Source organism: Dipteris shenzhenensis, chromosome 12 (assembly GCF_047967505.1).
Source record: "Dipteris shenzhenensis isolate YYH24624 ecotype China chromosome 12, Dip_SZ_1.0, whole genome shotgun sequence".
In the NCBI taxonomy this organism is placed as follows: Eukaryota; Viridiplantae; Streptophyta; class Polypodiopsida; order Gleicheniales; family Dipteridaceae; genus Dipteris; species Dipteris shenzhenensis.
This window is the reverse complement of record NC_141607.1, coordinates 3663502-3679901: the sequence shown is the minus strand read 5'-3', so window position 1 is coordinate 3679901 and position 16400 is coordinate 3663502. Positions and strand designations below refer to the sequence as shown.

The window sequence follows — 16400 nt, the reverse complement described above, 5'->3', positions numbered from 1 at the left end:
GCAAAGGACATTGCATGTCACTTCATTCATATAATGAAAAAATAAAAACATTATATGGCAAGTGTGGTGAACAAAATCTATAAAAAGCAAAAGAAGAATATCATAATAGAAAGAACACATCCCCCTTCCAAAGGCACCACAACCAATCTAATGATGGATTCTATATTGACAATCGAAAACATTGTCCGACAAATTGATGGTCACCCAGTGAGATAGGACAGGCCAAAAAGAAAGAGGCAAAGCATATGCCATCGCAAAGCCTACCCAAAAAAAATAAAAGACTCCCCTAAGTTCACATGCATTTGCAATGGAACATTAACATTTTCCCAAAAGCTTAAGAAGGCAAGTACATCCGTGGCCAAATTTCTACAAGACCATAACTTGCTACCACCACCTTTCAATCATCAAAAAGGGTGCTTTGCGTATCATGCAAGAACTAGGCATAAAAAAATATGGGTCCGACTCTCACTGTGAAAAACATGACAATGGCAACGAAGACAACATGTGTGCCCATGTTAAACATAGAAGCTAGATTGATATCAACTAGGATTCCTTTCTGCCAAATAAGAGAATTGACATTCGATGGACAATATGGAATACATGGAAGTGTAGTTAATGTCCTGACAGATGTTGAGAGAGCTCAATCCATCCTCCCTTCTTATATGCAACCCACTTTTCTGGTTTATGCATACTTTGGTTTGTTGTTTGACCAATTCTCTCTCTATCATTTCATTGAGCGTTAAGGCTACACACATTCGGTGTGGGCATATGTCGCATGTATGACTCTTTACTCATCCTCTCCTTTCACTTGTTATGATAATACATGCCATCCCTAGTAATGAGGATATATTTAATCAAAGTAATGCGTTGAATCTCTTGGGCAATATCTAAGTGACTAGCTATTTCTCTTTCACACTCGAAAAGAATTCATAATGGCTCATAGAAATGAATAGGAATTCTTTTGGGAGCTTAGTGTATAACAAACCCTAGCAAGCGATTTATATGGGGAGCTTGTTCATATATGGAACTAAGGAGGCACATAACAAATTATAAAAGGGTAAATGGCGGAAGAATTTCCATATGCAAAGTTTTTAGCAAAAAGAAAATTTGGAAATTTTATTTCCCAAAATATCAAGCTCCCTTGCATTTGAGCTCATGAAATGTGACTTCCAGGGCTTTCAGCAGAATAATATATCATGCGATATAAGACACATGAGCTCTGGCGAGACTTTGGCAATACCCATATCTTGTCGTGCAATATGCAACACATTAGCTTTGGAAAGACTTAGGCAGTACCCCGAGAACTTCGGTAATACTGCAAATAAGACCAGCACCTCTAGTTGCTTTCATTAGTAATGTGCTTGATGTCTGCTATAGAGGCGATTCCTTGCTAAGAAGAACAAGCCAAAGATTTAACAAGATGCAACTGATATCTTGTATACATCTTCCAAACTCAAAACAGCTTTCGCCATTAGATTCCATTTTTCAGGTTTTCAAAGAAAGCCCCCTCCTTCCCAGAACTCAGGCCTAAAGTGTGTCCTTTTTACTTTTCCTGTGGAGCAGACCCTAACATCAATAACTTTCTGATCAATGGAAGAGTTGCTGAATGTCACTGTGGTTTCCATGTTGGAGTCAAGTGATGGTCAACTGTGTCACAGAGCTTGAGTGAATAAAATCTGCTGTTGCCAGTACAGTCTGCTATCTTGATTGCTACTTTTGAACAGATCTTTCCAGATGTGCTTTCTATGGAGGGTTGGTTGCATGTATCGGGTGAATTTCTGCAGTGCATATGTTTCCAAGTTTGGAATTCTATCGAAGGAGAACCAAAGCATTGAAAACCAGCTTGCACAGACCAACTTCCATCAATACCATAGGTCACTTGCTTCCCCAGTGGCTATGAAGCCATTGATGCAGAGAATAGGCCTGCTGTATCTCTTTGAGAGTTGGTGGTTTCAGATCATTTCTCTTGCTGTCAAACATTTACCTCAAAGTCAACCCTTTTAAGTATGGCTTTGTGTCGAGAACCCATTGGCCCCTCTAATCCAGCTGTCCTAAACTGAGCATCTGTTGTTACATATGGCAAAAATCTGCAAGGTCTTGGCAATTGGCCTCCGCTTATTCAGTGTACAAGTATATTTTGGAAGTAGCTGCGGGCCTGTACTTAACCAGATCCATACACAATTGAACCCTTTTTGTAGGTCAACGTAGATGATTGCCAGAATGAGTAGTGATAGAATTTCTGAACAATGGCATTTTGTCAAGGTCTGTTTGGTGAGGAGAGTTGCTAACTTTCATCTATGTTGGAAGTTCAAAGTTTTGACACACAAAATGAAGATGGAAGCAAATAAAATTGGAAAAACAAGGAGAACCACTGCCACTTTTCCCAAAGATTCTCGGTGAAAGCCAAATGTACTACTAAGAAAATCCTTAATGCTTAGCAAGATGATGCCTCTTCCCACAGTGTCCACCTCTATTTGCTGATTTTGGTCTCCATACTGAGAGGTAATGAGGCCATTGACTGTCCATGCAGTAGGACACAGCGAGTAGTACCAAGCCCACCATTTCGGTAAAGTCTGCATACGGCAATATGATTAGATTTACAGTTGCAGAAAGAAATACAAAAAAGTTTGACAGCGCTCGTGAGGACTTACTGGCTTAGGCCTGAGAAAGCCACAGAAGAGGTTGAAGATTGCATAAAAAGCTGAAGCCACAATTGCTGCCAGTTGATGATTGGGAGTAATCGACACAGCCATCATTCCATAGTAGGTAAAATACAGAAAGGTGCAAAACATGGTATACAGAAACCACAGGAATTTGTAAATTACCCATTCAAACCCAATCATAGAATACACAATGAGGGCATACATTATTGTCTGGGCCAATACATAAGGACACTCGATAGCAACCTGAAAATTTTAAAACCACTCCTTGTAAGATGGCAATAGTGTGAATTTGACTGCAATTGCAGGCTTGTCCAAGTCTGAATGCTATGCATGCTAGTGAATGATATGGCGAAGCCAATATTAATACTGTGCCCACCTGAGCCAAAGCATATGGCATTGCAGAGTACATTCCAGCTGCTCGTTCTCTGTAAAAAACTGTCCGTTCAACAGAGACTACTGGCTGCACTGTGGAGCAGTTATTTATGCCCAAAAATAAAGTTGCACCATACATGGCTCCAGTGATGATATGAAGGTCTTGCTGCTTCTCTCTGTCTTTGCAACAATTAAGACCATGAGAAAGCCAATAAATACATCAAGACACTTGATGACAAAGCAAACCTTGCAATGTCCAGAGCTTCTTACAGAACAAAGAATGGACTCACATTTTTTGTCCGAGCTGCCAGAAGATTGTACCAAACATTAGGGCTGATATGAAAGTGAAGGAGAAGCGAACTAAGTTGTACCCTGGACTCCGCCAGTAAGTTACATGTTGTTTCCACAAGAGGATTTTGAACTGACCCCATATAGATTGACAATATTGTGTAGGGAAATACAGATCTTTTGTTCCTGGAGCAGGCATACTGAGCTTCCTAACTAATTCTTTGTTATGCCTACAGCCAAGTCAATGCATCTGATTAGCAACTCGCTTGATGAATTCAGGTTTGATTAGTGGTTAATCCGGTTTTTGGCCAAATAATCCGGTTAATCCAGTTTTCGGTTAGTGGTTAATCCGGTTAATTCAGATTTGATTAGTGGTTAATCCGGTTTTTGGCCAAATAATATAAAAGGAACACTTTGTTGGCAAAAGAAAGAATATGAAAGATCAAAACTGTATTGTTGAAGATGTATTATGTAAGCTGCTTAAAAAACTTCAAAGTCCTTACTGGGCAAGGTAAGACTTCTCATAAAGATCTGCGAAGTCTATTCCAAGCCGTTCCTCTGCTGCAACAGAGGTTACTTCCAGCATCCATGTGGCAGGGTTATATTTCTCTTTTATTTTTGAAACTCCTTCAAAAGCCTGTGAAGACCAGAAGCACCAAAAATCATGTACAGGCAATCTAAATAGCAGAAGCTATGTCATCCAGAATTGCAACGTCTATACAAGTCTCAGCATTGGATTTTGTTACTCTCTTGAGATCATTATCTGAGCATTTATCCCCCAGAAAACTTTTGGTTAATAACTGCTAATATAACTCTCTCTCTCTATATGTGTGCGTGCGCGCGCGCGCGCGCGTGTGTGTGTGTGTGTGTGTGTGTGTGTGTGTGTGTGTGAGAGAGAGAGAGAGAGAGAGAGGAATACTTTTGCATATGATGGATCACAGAGGAGGTTCAATTGTACATACCTAGGCCAGGTCACCACTTTATTCAACATAAGAATATATACCATCTTATCCAAGAGTACAAACCTGACAGATCTTCCTTTGCCAAAACACTAGGAATGCCCCCAGCTAAAAGGGAAAAAACTTGGAGAAGTGATAAAACACTTCTCCCAATCCTATACCAATAATTTTAGATTAATTTAACAATACAGGACACGACTCCTACTTACATTTGCTTGTACAATCAAAGGACATCACATGGTGCCACACAATGGAGCTGTCAACAAAGTTGTCCTCCAATATTCAGCATCAGCTCAAGGGATGGGAAGCACATACCTCTAATAACATCACCCAATGGAGCCTCTGACGTTAAAATGGGAGCTGCGGAACATCCTAATCTGAAGCACACCCCTGCTTTGCAATGCCAGATTTGGCCATTGTGACTAGGTTAAAGCACATGTTTCTAGACAAGACCTAAAGCGCGAAACAAAGCTCCACCTCTGAATTTTCTGTATGAAGAAATCCTTCCAAGGCTCATCGCCAGGAAGGAGCCACTAACAACCAGTTTGCCTAACAAGGCTCAGCACTACATGTCAGGATTGATGATGTTGAGGCCTTGGCACAATGATGGTGCTCCAGGGTAACTTTGGCCCTCGTGTCATGCATGCCATCAAGAGAAAGGTCCATACCAACCTTCTGAGCGGAAGTATCAGCAAGAAGTAATTTACCAAGCAGTGGCTAGAAAAACCCGGTTCACCACAAGAGCTCTGGAGACTAGGTCCAAGGTCCAATAAAGTAGCTTTCTCATGAAGTTCTCTAGGACTAGAGAAAAGTTTTGGGAGGGGGGATATCCACTGCAACCTGACAATCCATGTATCTAGAGGTAGGGCCTCTCTATATCCATCTAAACCCACATCACCTCCCCACTTAATGTGCAATGGTTTTTTTTCAAAGACCCCCCTTGGAAAAGCAGCGCCTAATTGGGCTATCCCATATCCTCAACCTTGGGAAAGGATAGCCTAAAATGGGCAATGATGCTCTAAACTTGGAGGACAAAATTAGCCATAAATTCATAAAATGCTCATTTTGATGCATGTAACTTTATCAAATAGTGCAACAAACATGATAAATATCGAAAATTATGCCTTGCCATTGATTTGATATGCTACATGACCCATTTGGATTTGTCAATCAAAAGATACTGGGTTGGTAGTTTTTGGCGATACTGCTTTCAAAAGGAAAGCTAAATGATGCTCACCTAAAGAATCACACACAAGAAAAAGGAATTATATGCGATGATACATACTTTAAAGGTATGGAGACATTATTTATATGGCTCGCGTTTTGACATTCTAGTTGATCATGAGCATCTTAAGTACTTTTATGATCAGCTTGACTTGAGTGAAAGGAAGGCTAGCTGGGTAGAGATGATGCAGGATGTGATTTCCAAATTGGATATCGTCAAGGTAGCCAGAATGAAGTAGCAAAGGCTTTGAGCAAGATTGGTGAAGTGTGCTAAATTTTGTTGAAATAGAAATTGATTTCTAACATTCTCTAAAAGACCCATACAGGAGATCCAAGGTGGTAGCTCTAGTATACAATCCAGAATAGATTGTGCTTCGGCAAGGGTAAAGTGTGTATATTTGATAGGGATGACGTAAACGAATAAATTTCAAGATACAACAAAGTTTTACGCAGATCGAAAGGTACTTCTAGAATTTTTGAAGGATGATAGCTCTAGAGCGATAAGGATTCTCAAGATGTTAAGATAAGGATTCTCAAGATGTTAAGAATATCACTCTTGAGAATAAGGCTAGAAGTCAGTATACAATTCGGAATGGATTATGCTTCCGCAAGGGTAAAGTGTGTATACCTAATAGGGATGACGTAAAGGAAACAATTTCAAGATACAAAAAGTTTTTATGTGGATCAAAACGCACTCCTACAGTCTTTTGGGTGTATCTTAGAAATTCCAAAGGCTCCTAAGACTTCAAGGACTATGAAATATCCAAAGATCTTACAAGATTTACGGTCCTTTCTGCATCATTTGAAGAAATTCTGATGCAACGAATAAGTTCAAACTTCCTTCTAATGTTGACTTTCATCGAGTTTTTCACGTGAGCTCTCGAGAATTGATAGAGTTGAAAGATTTGACCGATCTTCCACATGAATTTGAAAAGGATATATACAAAAGACAAAAGCAACTCATGAATATAATTATTATTATCATATTAAGCGGAAAGATAGACTTGATGAAGGGAGACAGATACTGATCTAAAGAAGAGCTTTCCCGGATTTATTTCCAAGAACATAAACATTTGAAGGGGGGAAGAATGTTACAATCCTTCTAGCTCAAATATGTTGCTGGGCTAGAGGGTTAGGAAAGGTAATCCTAACCAAAATGTTATATTTGGATGGGGTTTTAGAAGGGAATGGAGCCTGCATGCTAACTATAGCAGTAGAGTGTGGCTATATATTGACATAGGGGGATTGATGTGGGGACATTGATCAGTACCTAGATAGTGAACCTTGCTAGAGGCATGACAATGATGGCAAGCTAGATCCCTTAGCAGATGGGACTTTCGTGGTACTTGGATTACAGCTAGAGAGTATAAAATGTTCGTGTGCACTGCCTCATGTTTATGGCAATAGGAACAATGGTGAGAGTAGAGCAAGGGTCTACTAAGACTTCTCTCTCTCTCTCTCTCTCTCTCTCTCTCTCTCTCGTTCGTGATGGGCAAATGGCCTCATTGCCTTCACCTAGGAGGCACTAACATGCAAGGCAAGCTAAATGCACTAAGGACATTTTGCCAATTCTCAAGCATGTAAGTTACAACAAAGAAACCAATGTCTTGATGATTGGAATTTGCTCAACTTCATTCTAGAAGAAAAGGAAACAGAGGTGGTGGCATCATACAAATACCTAGGGGGGACGAGCAATTTTCCGAGCAAAATCTTCCGAGCGTCTAAGCGAAGGAAAAAAAAGCTTCCAACTATGCAAAAAATATGGCAAAAATGGATCAAAAGAAAGCATAGTTTCACTTAGAAATATGCAAAGTATTATAGCAATGCCTATTTTATACAAAAATCTTTACATGAACCTTTAGGAATGGTCAGAACATAATGGGATGGCTTTTGAAGAAACCCACATGTAGAGTAGGCTTCTCTATGAAAATTCCCTTGTGATCCTTCTTACAACTTTTACTTAATAGGAGGTGAGATTGAAAAACCTCTCTCAACCTATCTTCATGAAAGGCTTTCTTCAAAGAAAACTCATCGAAGCAAACTATCTAGGTAGTTTTACCAGCGAAACTCCTTTGAAGCAGCGAAACTACCTTGGAAGACTTGCTTCAAAGGGGCCAGCGAAACTACCTTAGAAGACCTGCTTCAAAGGGGTTTTGCTGGTGAAACTACCTGGATGGCTTGCTTCAATGAGTTTTCTTTGATGGCTTGCTTCAATGAGTGTTTCAAAGAAAACTCATTGAAGCAAGCCATCCAGGTCGTTTCACTAGGGAAACCCCTTTGAAGCAAGTCTTTCAAGGTAGTTTCGCCGGCGAAACTACCTTGGACACCAACGAAACTACCTTGGACAACACTTTTAAAAGTGATATAACTTTCACATCCAATGTCCAAATATAGTCATTCAACCACTCAAATTGATCGGAACACCCCATTTGAGCACATCTATGGAGAAAATCTTGCATATATACTATTAAATATTACATGTATTTTATGAGAGTGATATATAGGGCCAAGTTAATACTTATTTATAGTAATTTAAACTTTTTTAGAAAAATGTCCATAAATATCTTGTTATTTATGCTATAAAAACACTAGAAAGATATTGCCATATGATCTAAATGTGTTAATAAGTAATTATATATGTATAGTATTATTACATTGAGAGTGATTATGAGAGATTTTCTTAAATGAAATATTTTTCAACACATTTTTAAGGTAATAACAAGGGTACAAAGGGATGTCTATAAATAAGAAAATTATACCAGTCTGTATATTTTAATGATAAAGGGATCTAGTTCTAGTGAAAATAAAAGTGTAAAAACCATGTTTCCTAAAGAAATACTTTTTTTTTAAATCTCTTGAAAAGCACACTCAGATAAACCTGCTCATAGGTTTTTGCTCGTAAAATTGATGCATCCATACCTAGGTTTGTACAAGTGGAATACATGTGTGGAAAAAGGAGTTGTAGGCGGCGGTCATGATTATTGGAACATGCCAAAACAGCTTGACTTCATTCTAGAAGGAAAGGAAATGGAGGTGGTCACATCATACAAATACCTAGGTTTGGACAAGTGGAATACATGTGTGGAGAAAAGAGTTGTAGGCAAGGATCAAGGCATAGGGACTGGCCAAGCAGTATTGAAAACACATAGCATAGTCCAAAATAGATTGATAATGGACGAACTAAACATCAACTCCCTATTCCATGCGATTGGCCAAGGGTTGCATTCCACCTTGAAAGGAGAAGAAAATGGAGGTGGTCACATCATACAAATACCTAGGTTTGGACAAGTGGAACACATGTGTGGAGAAAAGAGTTGTAGGCAAGGATCAAGGCACAGGGACTGGCCAAGCAGTATTGAAAACACATAGCATAGTCCAAAATAGATTTATAATGGACGAACTAAACATCACAACTCCCTATTCCATGCGATTGGCCAAGGGTTGCATTCCACCTTGAAAGGAGAAGAAAATGGCCCAACGCATTAGTTACATCAGCACAAATGAAAAAATGAATGGGAGCAGACGATCCGATCCGGTGAAGGGCTGGCACAAGGCAGGGAACTTGAGTGTCAATCATGGAATTGCATGATGCACCACTTCCTAAAGAGGACATGGAGGAATCCAATGGGGTAAGTTTACGTTAGAGAGATCAAGCCCATGTTATTAATATTTTTGCTTATTTTTAAGCATATTGATATATAGGAGACAAAATACCTTGTAGGGGATATATGACTCTTCAAAAGCTACATAATGTGCAAGATGAGGATCAGCTCATATGACCTTGAGGTGGACATGGCTAGATGGCAAGAACATCCAAAAGAAGATGAAAGCTACAAATAGGCAGCATCGAAGATGAACAACACTTCTTGTACGTTGACTTACAAAAAAGTACAAGACGTAAAACTCAAGAACGTGCAATCTTCTAGAGCAATCAGCCAGTTGGGTAAGATAATTTATCAAAGAGGAATTCTATTACAGAGACAAGATTCTAGACATGTCCCAATATCCAGCCTTCAGTTTCACACACAAAGTCAAAGGGTTGCCAGCTTTCGACAGAGTACGACCCGTAATCATTTACCATATATCATACACACATGTATTACCGGAAATACTTGCAGATGCAGACAAGGACGCAGTCATGGATATTGCACATACACACTCAACACAGTTTCATTTGTGAAGGAGTGTATCTAAGATCACAGTTGCAATTCCTACCTCAAAATACTCAATGATCTTATGAGACTGCCAGCCCAAAGGACCTGAATAGATGACTTGGCCCCCTCGTTTCATCAATAATAGCTGCAAAATTAAAGAGGCACGTTCAGAAAGCTGAGCAATATTCTCTGCATTCATCAGAAATTTACTATACAATTTAGTGTTTAGAGACAATCTTCCCACCTCATCAAATGCTTCAAATACATCAAGGCTTGGCTGATGAATAGTACAAACAACTGTACGTCCCGTATCTGCTATATTTCTAACAGCACGCATTACAATGGCTGCTGCTCTAGCATCCAACCCAGAAGTAGGTTCATCCATAAAAATTATTGAAGGATTGGCTACAAGCTCAACAGCAATGGTGAGCCGTTTGCGCTGCTCTGTTGAAAGGCCACTTGTAGAAGGAAGCCCTACCAGGGCATCCCTCAAATTGTCTATCTCTACCAGTTTCATGACCTCCACCACAAAAATCTGCCAGAAGGTGTGATGTGTAGAGAGGTCATAAGATCAAAGGCAACTGAACCTTTGCGGTACAAAGTGTGCATAAGAAAAAAAATAAAATCATATTGTAAGAATTATACCAGCATTTAATCCGCATGCTTAGAAGTCATACCATTTTTGTTTGGACATCAATGTCAGCTGGTAGTCGAAGCCATGCAGAACATGCAAGAGACTCATGCACAGTAACCTGAGGGGAATGTATGTCTGTTTGCTCACAGTAGCCAGAAATTCTGGTAAAAGTCTCCTGCCGTTTGGGGTAGCCCGATATGCAAACGTTTCCTTCAATGTAGCCACCAGTTTTCCTTCCAGAAAGAACATCCATAAGAGTGGTCTTTCCAGCTCCACTTACACCCATCAAAGCCGTGAGCACACCAGGTTTGAAGGATCCTGTCACTCCTTGCAGCAACTGTAATCTAGTTGCTGTAACTCCTTGTGCAGGAATTTTCTGAACATCATGAAAGGAAAATCTTACGATAAGGAGTTATAATAGAAAGAAAGCATTTGACTGGGGAAGCACGTCTTCAGCATGGTCAGCAAAGTGGGAAAAATATCTTACCACAGTTACATCAACAAAATATCCGATGTTTTCAAATGACATGGACAAAGGCTTAAATGGAAGAGACATCCCGTGCCTCTCTGCAACCTGTTGAAGGCCTCCATGATTATAGGGATCACAATGCAAGGATCCACTTTTTGTGCAGTGCATCTGTACTTCAACTACAGAGAAGATATGCAATATATTATCATTCATGCACGATTTGACCCTCTCTTTGCAATCCTTTGCATCTCGTGTATTGTTCAGAAAGACTATAAAAGGTTAATAGCTTCAAAAAACATACTTACAGGCAGTATTATTGTCTGAATTGGAAAGAGCTTTGGACATTTTATGCCCTAAGGGTTTCTTTTTATATTCTATTAAGAATTCATCATTATCGACTTGCATTTTAGCAAATGCTTTTGCTGACATAGCAGCCCGAGGCGTGCGAACTGCTGCACAAAGCATTAAATATGTTGGTCAATATAATGATAAAAATGGGTATACAACAATGCAGTCAGACCACACTTACCAGAAAAATATGATAAGGCCAGCGTAAAGAGGATGTTGAAGACAACAATAAACCCAACCAATGCACCGATACCAATCCAGTAATAATAAGATTCAGTATGAAGCCCCCGACTTGAAAGTATTGATTCACCAGTACTGACATTGAGTGAAGAATTTGCAACTCTATTCTGCAAGGAGAGGACCCTGCTTATCAATATATGAATCAAAAAACTTCTGAAGAAAACCGCAAAAATATAGAAAGAGCTAAGGTTTAGAGACAAACAGCTATCCAAAAGTGACTTCTGTCTTGCAAGCCTTGAAGGAAGCTAGACAGGGAGCATTCAAGCTGTTTTTTTGCTTGCAAGTTCTTATGTGTGTGCATTATATAGGAAGCCAGACAGAGCAGCATCTGAGCTGAATTTTTGCTTGCAAGATCTCACGATGTACACATGAGACAGGGCAGCACATGTGCTGTCTTTGTGCTAAAGGGTTGTTTATTGATACATGCTAAGGTAGAAACTCACGCTCCCAGCATTCAGTGGTAAACAGTGTGCATGTGTCGCTGCATGGGAAGTTAGACATGATTTCCTCTTTTGTAAGACTTTCTTCTGGATGCCAAGTGAGAAGGTAGAATTGGGGCAAGTGTCATTGCATATTTATGCTTGCCAGCAGTGTGTGCATTTGCAAAATGTTCCACGTGTTTTCAAGATCCTGTAAATGAGTATCCATCTCCATGTTTGTCCATTAGTGTATATAACCTTTGGCATGCTGTGAAGTGCGTATATGCATGTCAGATGCCTTGCTCTGTGTTGTGAGTGCAATATTGTAATTTGGTCATGCAATGGTGAGTGGAGTGGAAATGCAAGCTTGTGTGTTGGGAGTGTGAAGTTTGCATGTGTGGGTGAAAACAGGTATGGCCTATCTCCTCCTTTCGGGATCAAACAAATCCACCCCTTGCTCAGGGACTGAGGAAGAGAGCCCGTGTCGAAGATCTCCTGGCACGCTAGGTGGAAAGGGGTGGACATGATCTCCCAGAGGTTTCGAAACGAGGCCGGAGTCAAGCCATCCTCACTAGGACACTTCTGGGTTGAGAGCGCCTTGAGGGGTTCCCAAAGCTCCTCATCTGTGAAACGCTCCTCCAGACTACCGTTGGAACGTGATCCCAAACTAACTCACGGGCCACAAGACAAGCTAGAGTGCGCATGTGTGCTCTTTCACCAAAAAAGTGTGTGTGCACTTGTAAGTTTGTTATCTATTTGAAGAATCTGATCTTTACCCATCGAGGAGCAAGGAACTCATTAACTGTTGTAGCTGTCTCCCCATATGCCAGAGGTGAGATCCAATATCCCCATATCCACCACTTCGGGATCTTTTCTGCAGAGAAAAGCGATTTTTAAAAAATCTCTCTTAAGAAGAATCCATCTTTAAAATTATCAGTTAGCATGTCTAAAGAAAGAGTAATTCACCTCTTGGAATAATGAAGCCACTAAGTACAAATATAAGAATTAGCACCAGTGAGCCCCAAGTGTTTGCCTGGATCATTGATTGACAGGTACCACCAACCAAACGGAAGAGAGAGGAGGACATCTGGTGCATCAGAAAGAATAGAAGGTACTGCCGGAAAAACCTGGTCATCCCATGTTACTGACTTCAAATTTTACAGGCTTTGCTAAATACGGGCAGAAAGGAAAACAGAATTACGTAACTATAGGAAGAAGAGATGGCTGTGAGTCAGCGTATGCCGTGCCTACCTGCTAGGCTCTGCAGAAAAACCAATAACATAGTAAGTAAGGGAAACCCACAGGCCTGACTCTATGACAGATTGTGGGATTCTCAGAACAAACATTGGCAATGTATATGCCCATGCAGGGTAGAACAGCAGGTCACGTTGTTTGAAAAACACGGGGAGTCTTGAAATTGTCAAGGAGATCTCTGCAAAACCGTTGAACATGATGACAACCAAAGAGAAAAACAGAGCCCCAAGATATTGACCGCTGTGCTCTAGATCTGCTTTGAAGCTTGTTCGTAGGAACACCGTCATTGCAATAAATGCTACAATAACCAGCTGGACAAGCATCAAAACCTGGTTAGGACCTGCTATACAGTCAAGAGTGGAAATCCAACCAAAATGTGATGACCACAAATACACATACTTGTACACCCTTGAAGATGTAGACGAAAGAGTTACGTTTCGTGAGAATCCATTCACGAACAAAGCAAGCCTTCAAGATCTGTATCTTATTAACGGAATATCTGTCAAAGACCAATGCTGTTCTGTGGCTCTTTTCTCTAGGGTAAGGATGAGATAACTCTTGAGCAAGGCAATGACCCACATGATAATGTTCAAATTTCTCAGCAAACTCTTTAACTGAGACAAAGGAATAGGGCTTATTTTCGTTACTCCAATACTGCTCTTGGTCTTTGCAAGATGTAATCTGCAGTTTATAAAAACTTGGACATTAGTTGATTGCCAAGACCGCGGCATAATGCATGTAGTGAGAAAAAACCACCCTCGAGCAATTTACCTCCTGCAGGAAATCTGCAATACTTTTTCTTTCTGGGCATTTGAAGCCACAGATCTCAAAGAACTCTAATATGTTCTCTCTTGGGCCCTGATAAATGATCTGTCCTTCAGAAAGCAAGAACACATCATCGAATAATTCAAAGGTCTCCGGTGCAGGCTGTAGAAGAGACATCAAGATTGTCCCTTCCAAGACGTGTGCAAACTGTTGAAGACACTTGACAACTTGAAAAGTGGTGGAGCTGTCTAAACCAGTGGAAATTTCATCCATGAACAAGATTTTAGTTGGCCCGACAATCATCTCTCCTGATGTGAGTTGAAGACAAATTTGGGTCAGTGTTTCCAGTGTGAAACTCTCTCTGCTAGCAGATTTATAACAATCAAAATAATCTAATAAGATACCTGTAGTAACCCTCTTTTTTTGTCCTCCTGAAATCCCTCTCCGCATAGGATCCCCAACCATAGTATCAGCGCATATATCCAAACCAAGAATCTTCACTACCACCACAAATGAGTGTTGTTAAATAGACGGTTTGTCCAAACCACACGTTTAAGTCTAGTCGAGGATCATGAGGTTTATCAGGAATGAACGTATTACATATAACTCACAAGCTCACCTTCAAGATGTATTCTGTTTGTAGGCTGCCATGCAGCCCTTCCAAGGAAGTTGCCTGTTGAAGAGGGTGACGCTAAAGAAACTTAATCAAGTATCACAAGATTCAAAAGTCTTCACAGTAACAACCGGATATATTTCCACGATGAAAAAAGGCTATCCTCGAGTGTCACCTTCATGAAAGCATCAATCTCCGCATTTGGAAACATTCCAGCCTCTTTCTCTCTTCTTGCAATGTCCAGCAGCATCTCTGCGTGCAATCAGACAATTCAGCACTGCATAATATTGGACAAATCAAATCTGCTGAGATTCTCAGTTTTCTTCAGTATCCAGTGAATGAGAGGGGAAAAGAAGAAGACGCTACCATATCTCGAACCAACTCCCTGGCACAAAGCAGAGAATTCCAAGTTCTCTCTCACTGTCATTTCTCCTATGTGAAGGTCATGTTGGCTGACATATGCTGCTGTCTTCTCCGGAACAAACTCATGAAGAGCATGCCCATTGTATGTAATGCTTCCCCTTTTCTGTGTTCAAGGTCATATTAAAGGAATGGTTCGATAGAAAAACATATACATCTCATATAGGACATGTCGTAAGACTGGCTAACGTACCTTCAATGTGGGATCCAATCTCCCGGCTAACGCCAAAAGAAGGCTAGTCTTTCCTGATCCTGGTGGACCGAGAAGAAGCGTCATCCTGCAAATGGAAGAAAACAGATCAATTTCATACACTCAAAAGGCTAGATCTCGTGGGGAATACTTTCGTTTCTTGTTAGCTTGAGGGTTCAAAATAATCACCTGCGAGGCTTGATAATACCGCTAACCTCTCTTAACATTGTAAGACTCGTCTTCCTATTTGAGGATAAGTAGGCTAAGCCGAGGAGTCCCTGCAAAGCTAGATATTAGCATTTCGATTCGATCACAAGTTAAATTAAAGTAATACGACCAAGTAAAGAGACCGTATACGTTGGTCGAGATCATGCTCCAACCTCTAAAACGTTTCTGGTAGTGTTCCAAAGGGTGGGCAAAGCCCTGCTCCCTACGCAACAGTCGGCATCTACTGTAAGGTCCTTAAAGCGCACCTCCACTGTTGGCAATTCAATGCCCACTCTGTTCACGTCGTTATAAGTGGTCAGGAGGAGTTTTCATTGCATAAGAATAGCGTAGCTCTTCCTAGCCAACCTGAATAGAACTTTTGCTCTATTCATTGCGCGCACTTGGAACGATGGAGGGACGATCTTGTATTGTTCTGAAAATAAAACGGCAGCTTGAGAGTAAGCGAGATACCGATCTATTCGATTCCTCAGATTTCTCAAAAACTTCTCATGGTCTTCGTCGGCGACCTTCACTAGCTTCTCTATGAGCAACTGTCTCTCCACAAAACCCATATTTCTGACATCGATTTGCTGTGTGAAGACTCGATCGTCCTCATATTCCTTCAAGATGGACGTCCTCAAACGAGCGAAAGTAGGGAGCCTTTCAAGCACTGCCCAATTTAGAGCCTCATCGTCCTCATCTCGAGCCTCCCTTCTCGTTTGCATGGCGTCAGCGAACTCATTATCTCTTTCCCGTGACGTCCAACTTCTAAAGCTGGAATTTCTGGCCGATCTGCTGGCACTTTTGCTTAAGCTCTCCTCGAGTTCTGCACTCCATATTTCTATGCTTTCTAGTTCTGATACTTCTGCCATGCTCACAGGCCTTGCAAAATGTGTGGAAAATCGCTAGGAATGCATTCTTTGAGAAGAATGCTGGATCTTTGGATCACGGGACTTCTCTTTGCATGAGTGCTGGCCTAAAGCTAAATCAGTGAACTCCTGTTTTGCATACGGAATAGCGTACAACGATTGCAGGCACGATTGCGTTGCGACAGCTTGCTGCACAGTGCAGGGATGAGGGAGACGGAGGGGATGTAAGTAAAGGTGACGAGCGAAGGGGACAGACAAAATACGGGAAGCACAAAGATGGTGTTTTGAGAATGGAGTACGTAGATGAGCGGG

The 16400-nt window shown here is 40.8% G+C and overlaps 1 protein-coding gene across 2 annotated transcripts; it reads right to left on the bottom strand.

Moving 5' to 3' along the window:
* Positions 1-1168: 1168 nt before the first annotated feature.
* LOC147895695 (ABC transporter G family member 35-like) lies at positions 1169-16091 on the bottom strand. 2 transcript variants are annotated; one of them, XM_087383129.1, is made up of 24 exons: positions 15691-16091; positions 15393-15513; positions 15202-15290; positions 15016-15100; positions 14769-14928; positions 14578-14654; positions 14409-14462; positions 14194-14284; positions 13796-14097; positions 13424-13705; positions 13022-13335; positions 12737-12897; positions 12547-12644; positions 11293-11458; positions 11069-11215; positions 10782-10942; positions 10338-10670; positions 9905-10195; positions 9722-9805; positions 3827-3960; positions 3326-3553; positions 3040-3211; positions 2652-2906; positions 1169-2573 (listed from the first exon to the last, which is right to left on the bottom strand). In XM_087383129.1, the coding sequence occupies exons 1-24, from the start codon at positions 16089-16091 to the stop codon at positions 2292-2294; spliced, it is 4488 nt and encodes a 1495-aa protein (XP_087239255.1). In that variant the 3' UTR covers positions 1169-2291. The 2 variants fall into 2 exon arrangements, with proteins under 2 accessions (XP_087239255.1, XP_087239256.1); XM_087383130.1 differs by having other exon boundaries at positions 10782-10891; positions 11075-11215.
* Positions 16092-16400: the final 309 nt, after the last annotated feature.

Excerpts from the sequence above, each read along its gene's own strand:
- LOC147895695 (XM_087383129.1), bottom strand. The coding sequence starts at position 16,091 with ATGGCAGAAGTATCAGAACTAGAAAGCATAGAAATATGGAGTGCAGAA. Across the intron at positions 13,706-13,795 it reads TTGCAGATTTCCTGCAGGAG|ATTACATCTTGCAAAGACCA; the intron begins GTAAATTGCTCG and ends TATAAACTGCAG. Across the intron at positions 12,898-13,021 it reads TTTTCTGCAGAGCCTAGCAG|GTTTTTCCGGCAGTACCTTC; the intron begins GTAGGCACGGCA and ends TGGGATGACCAG.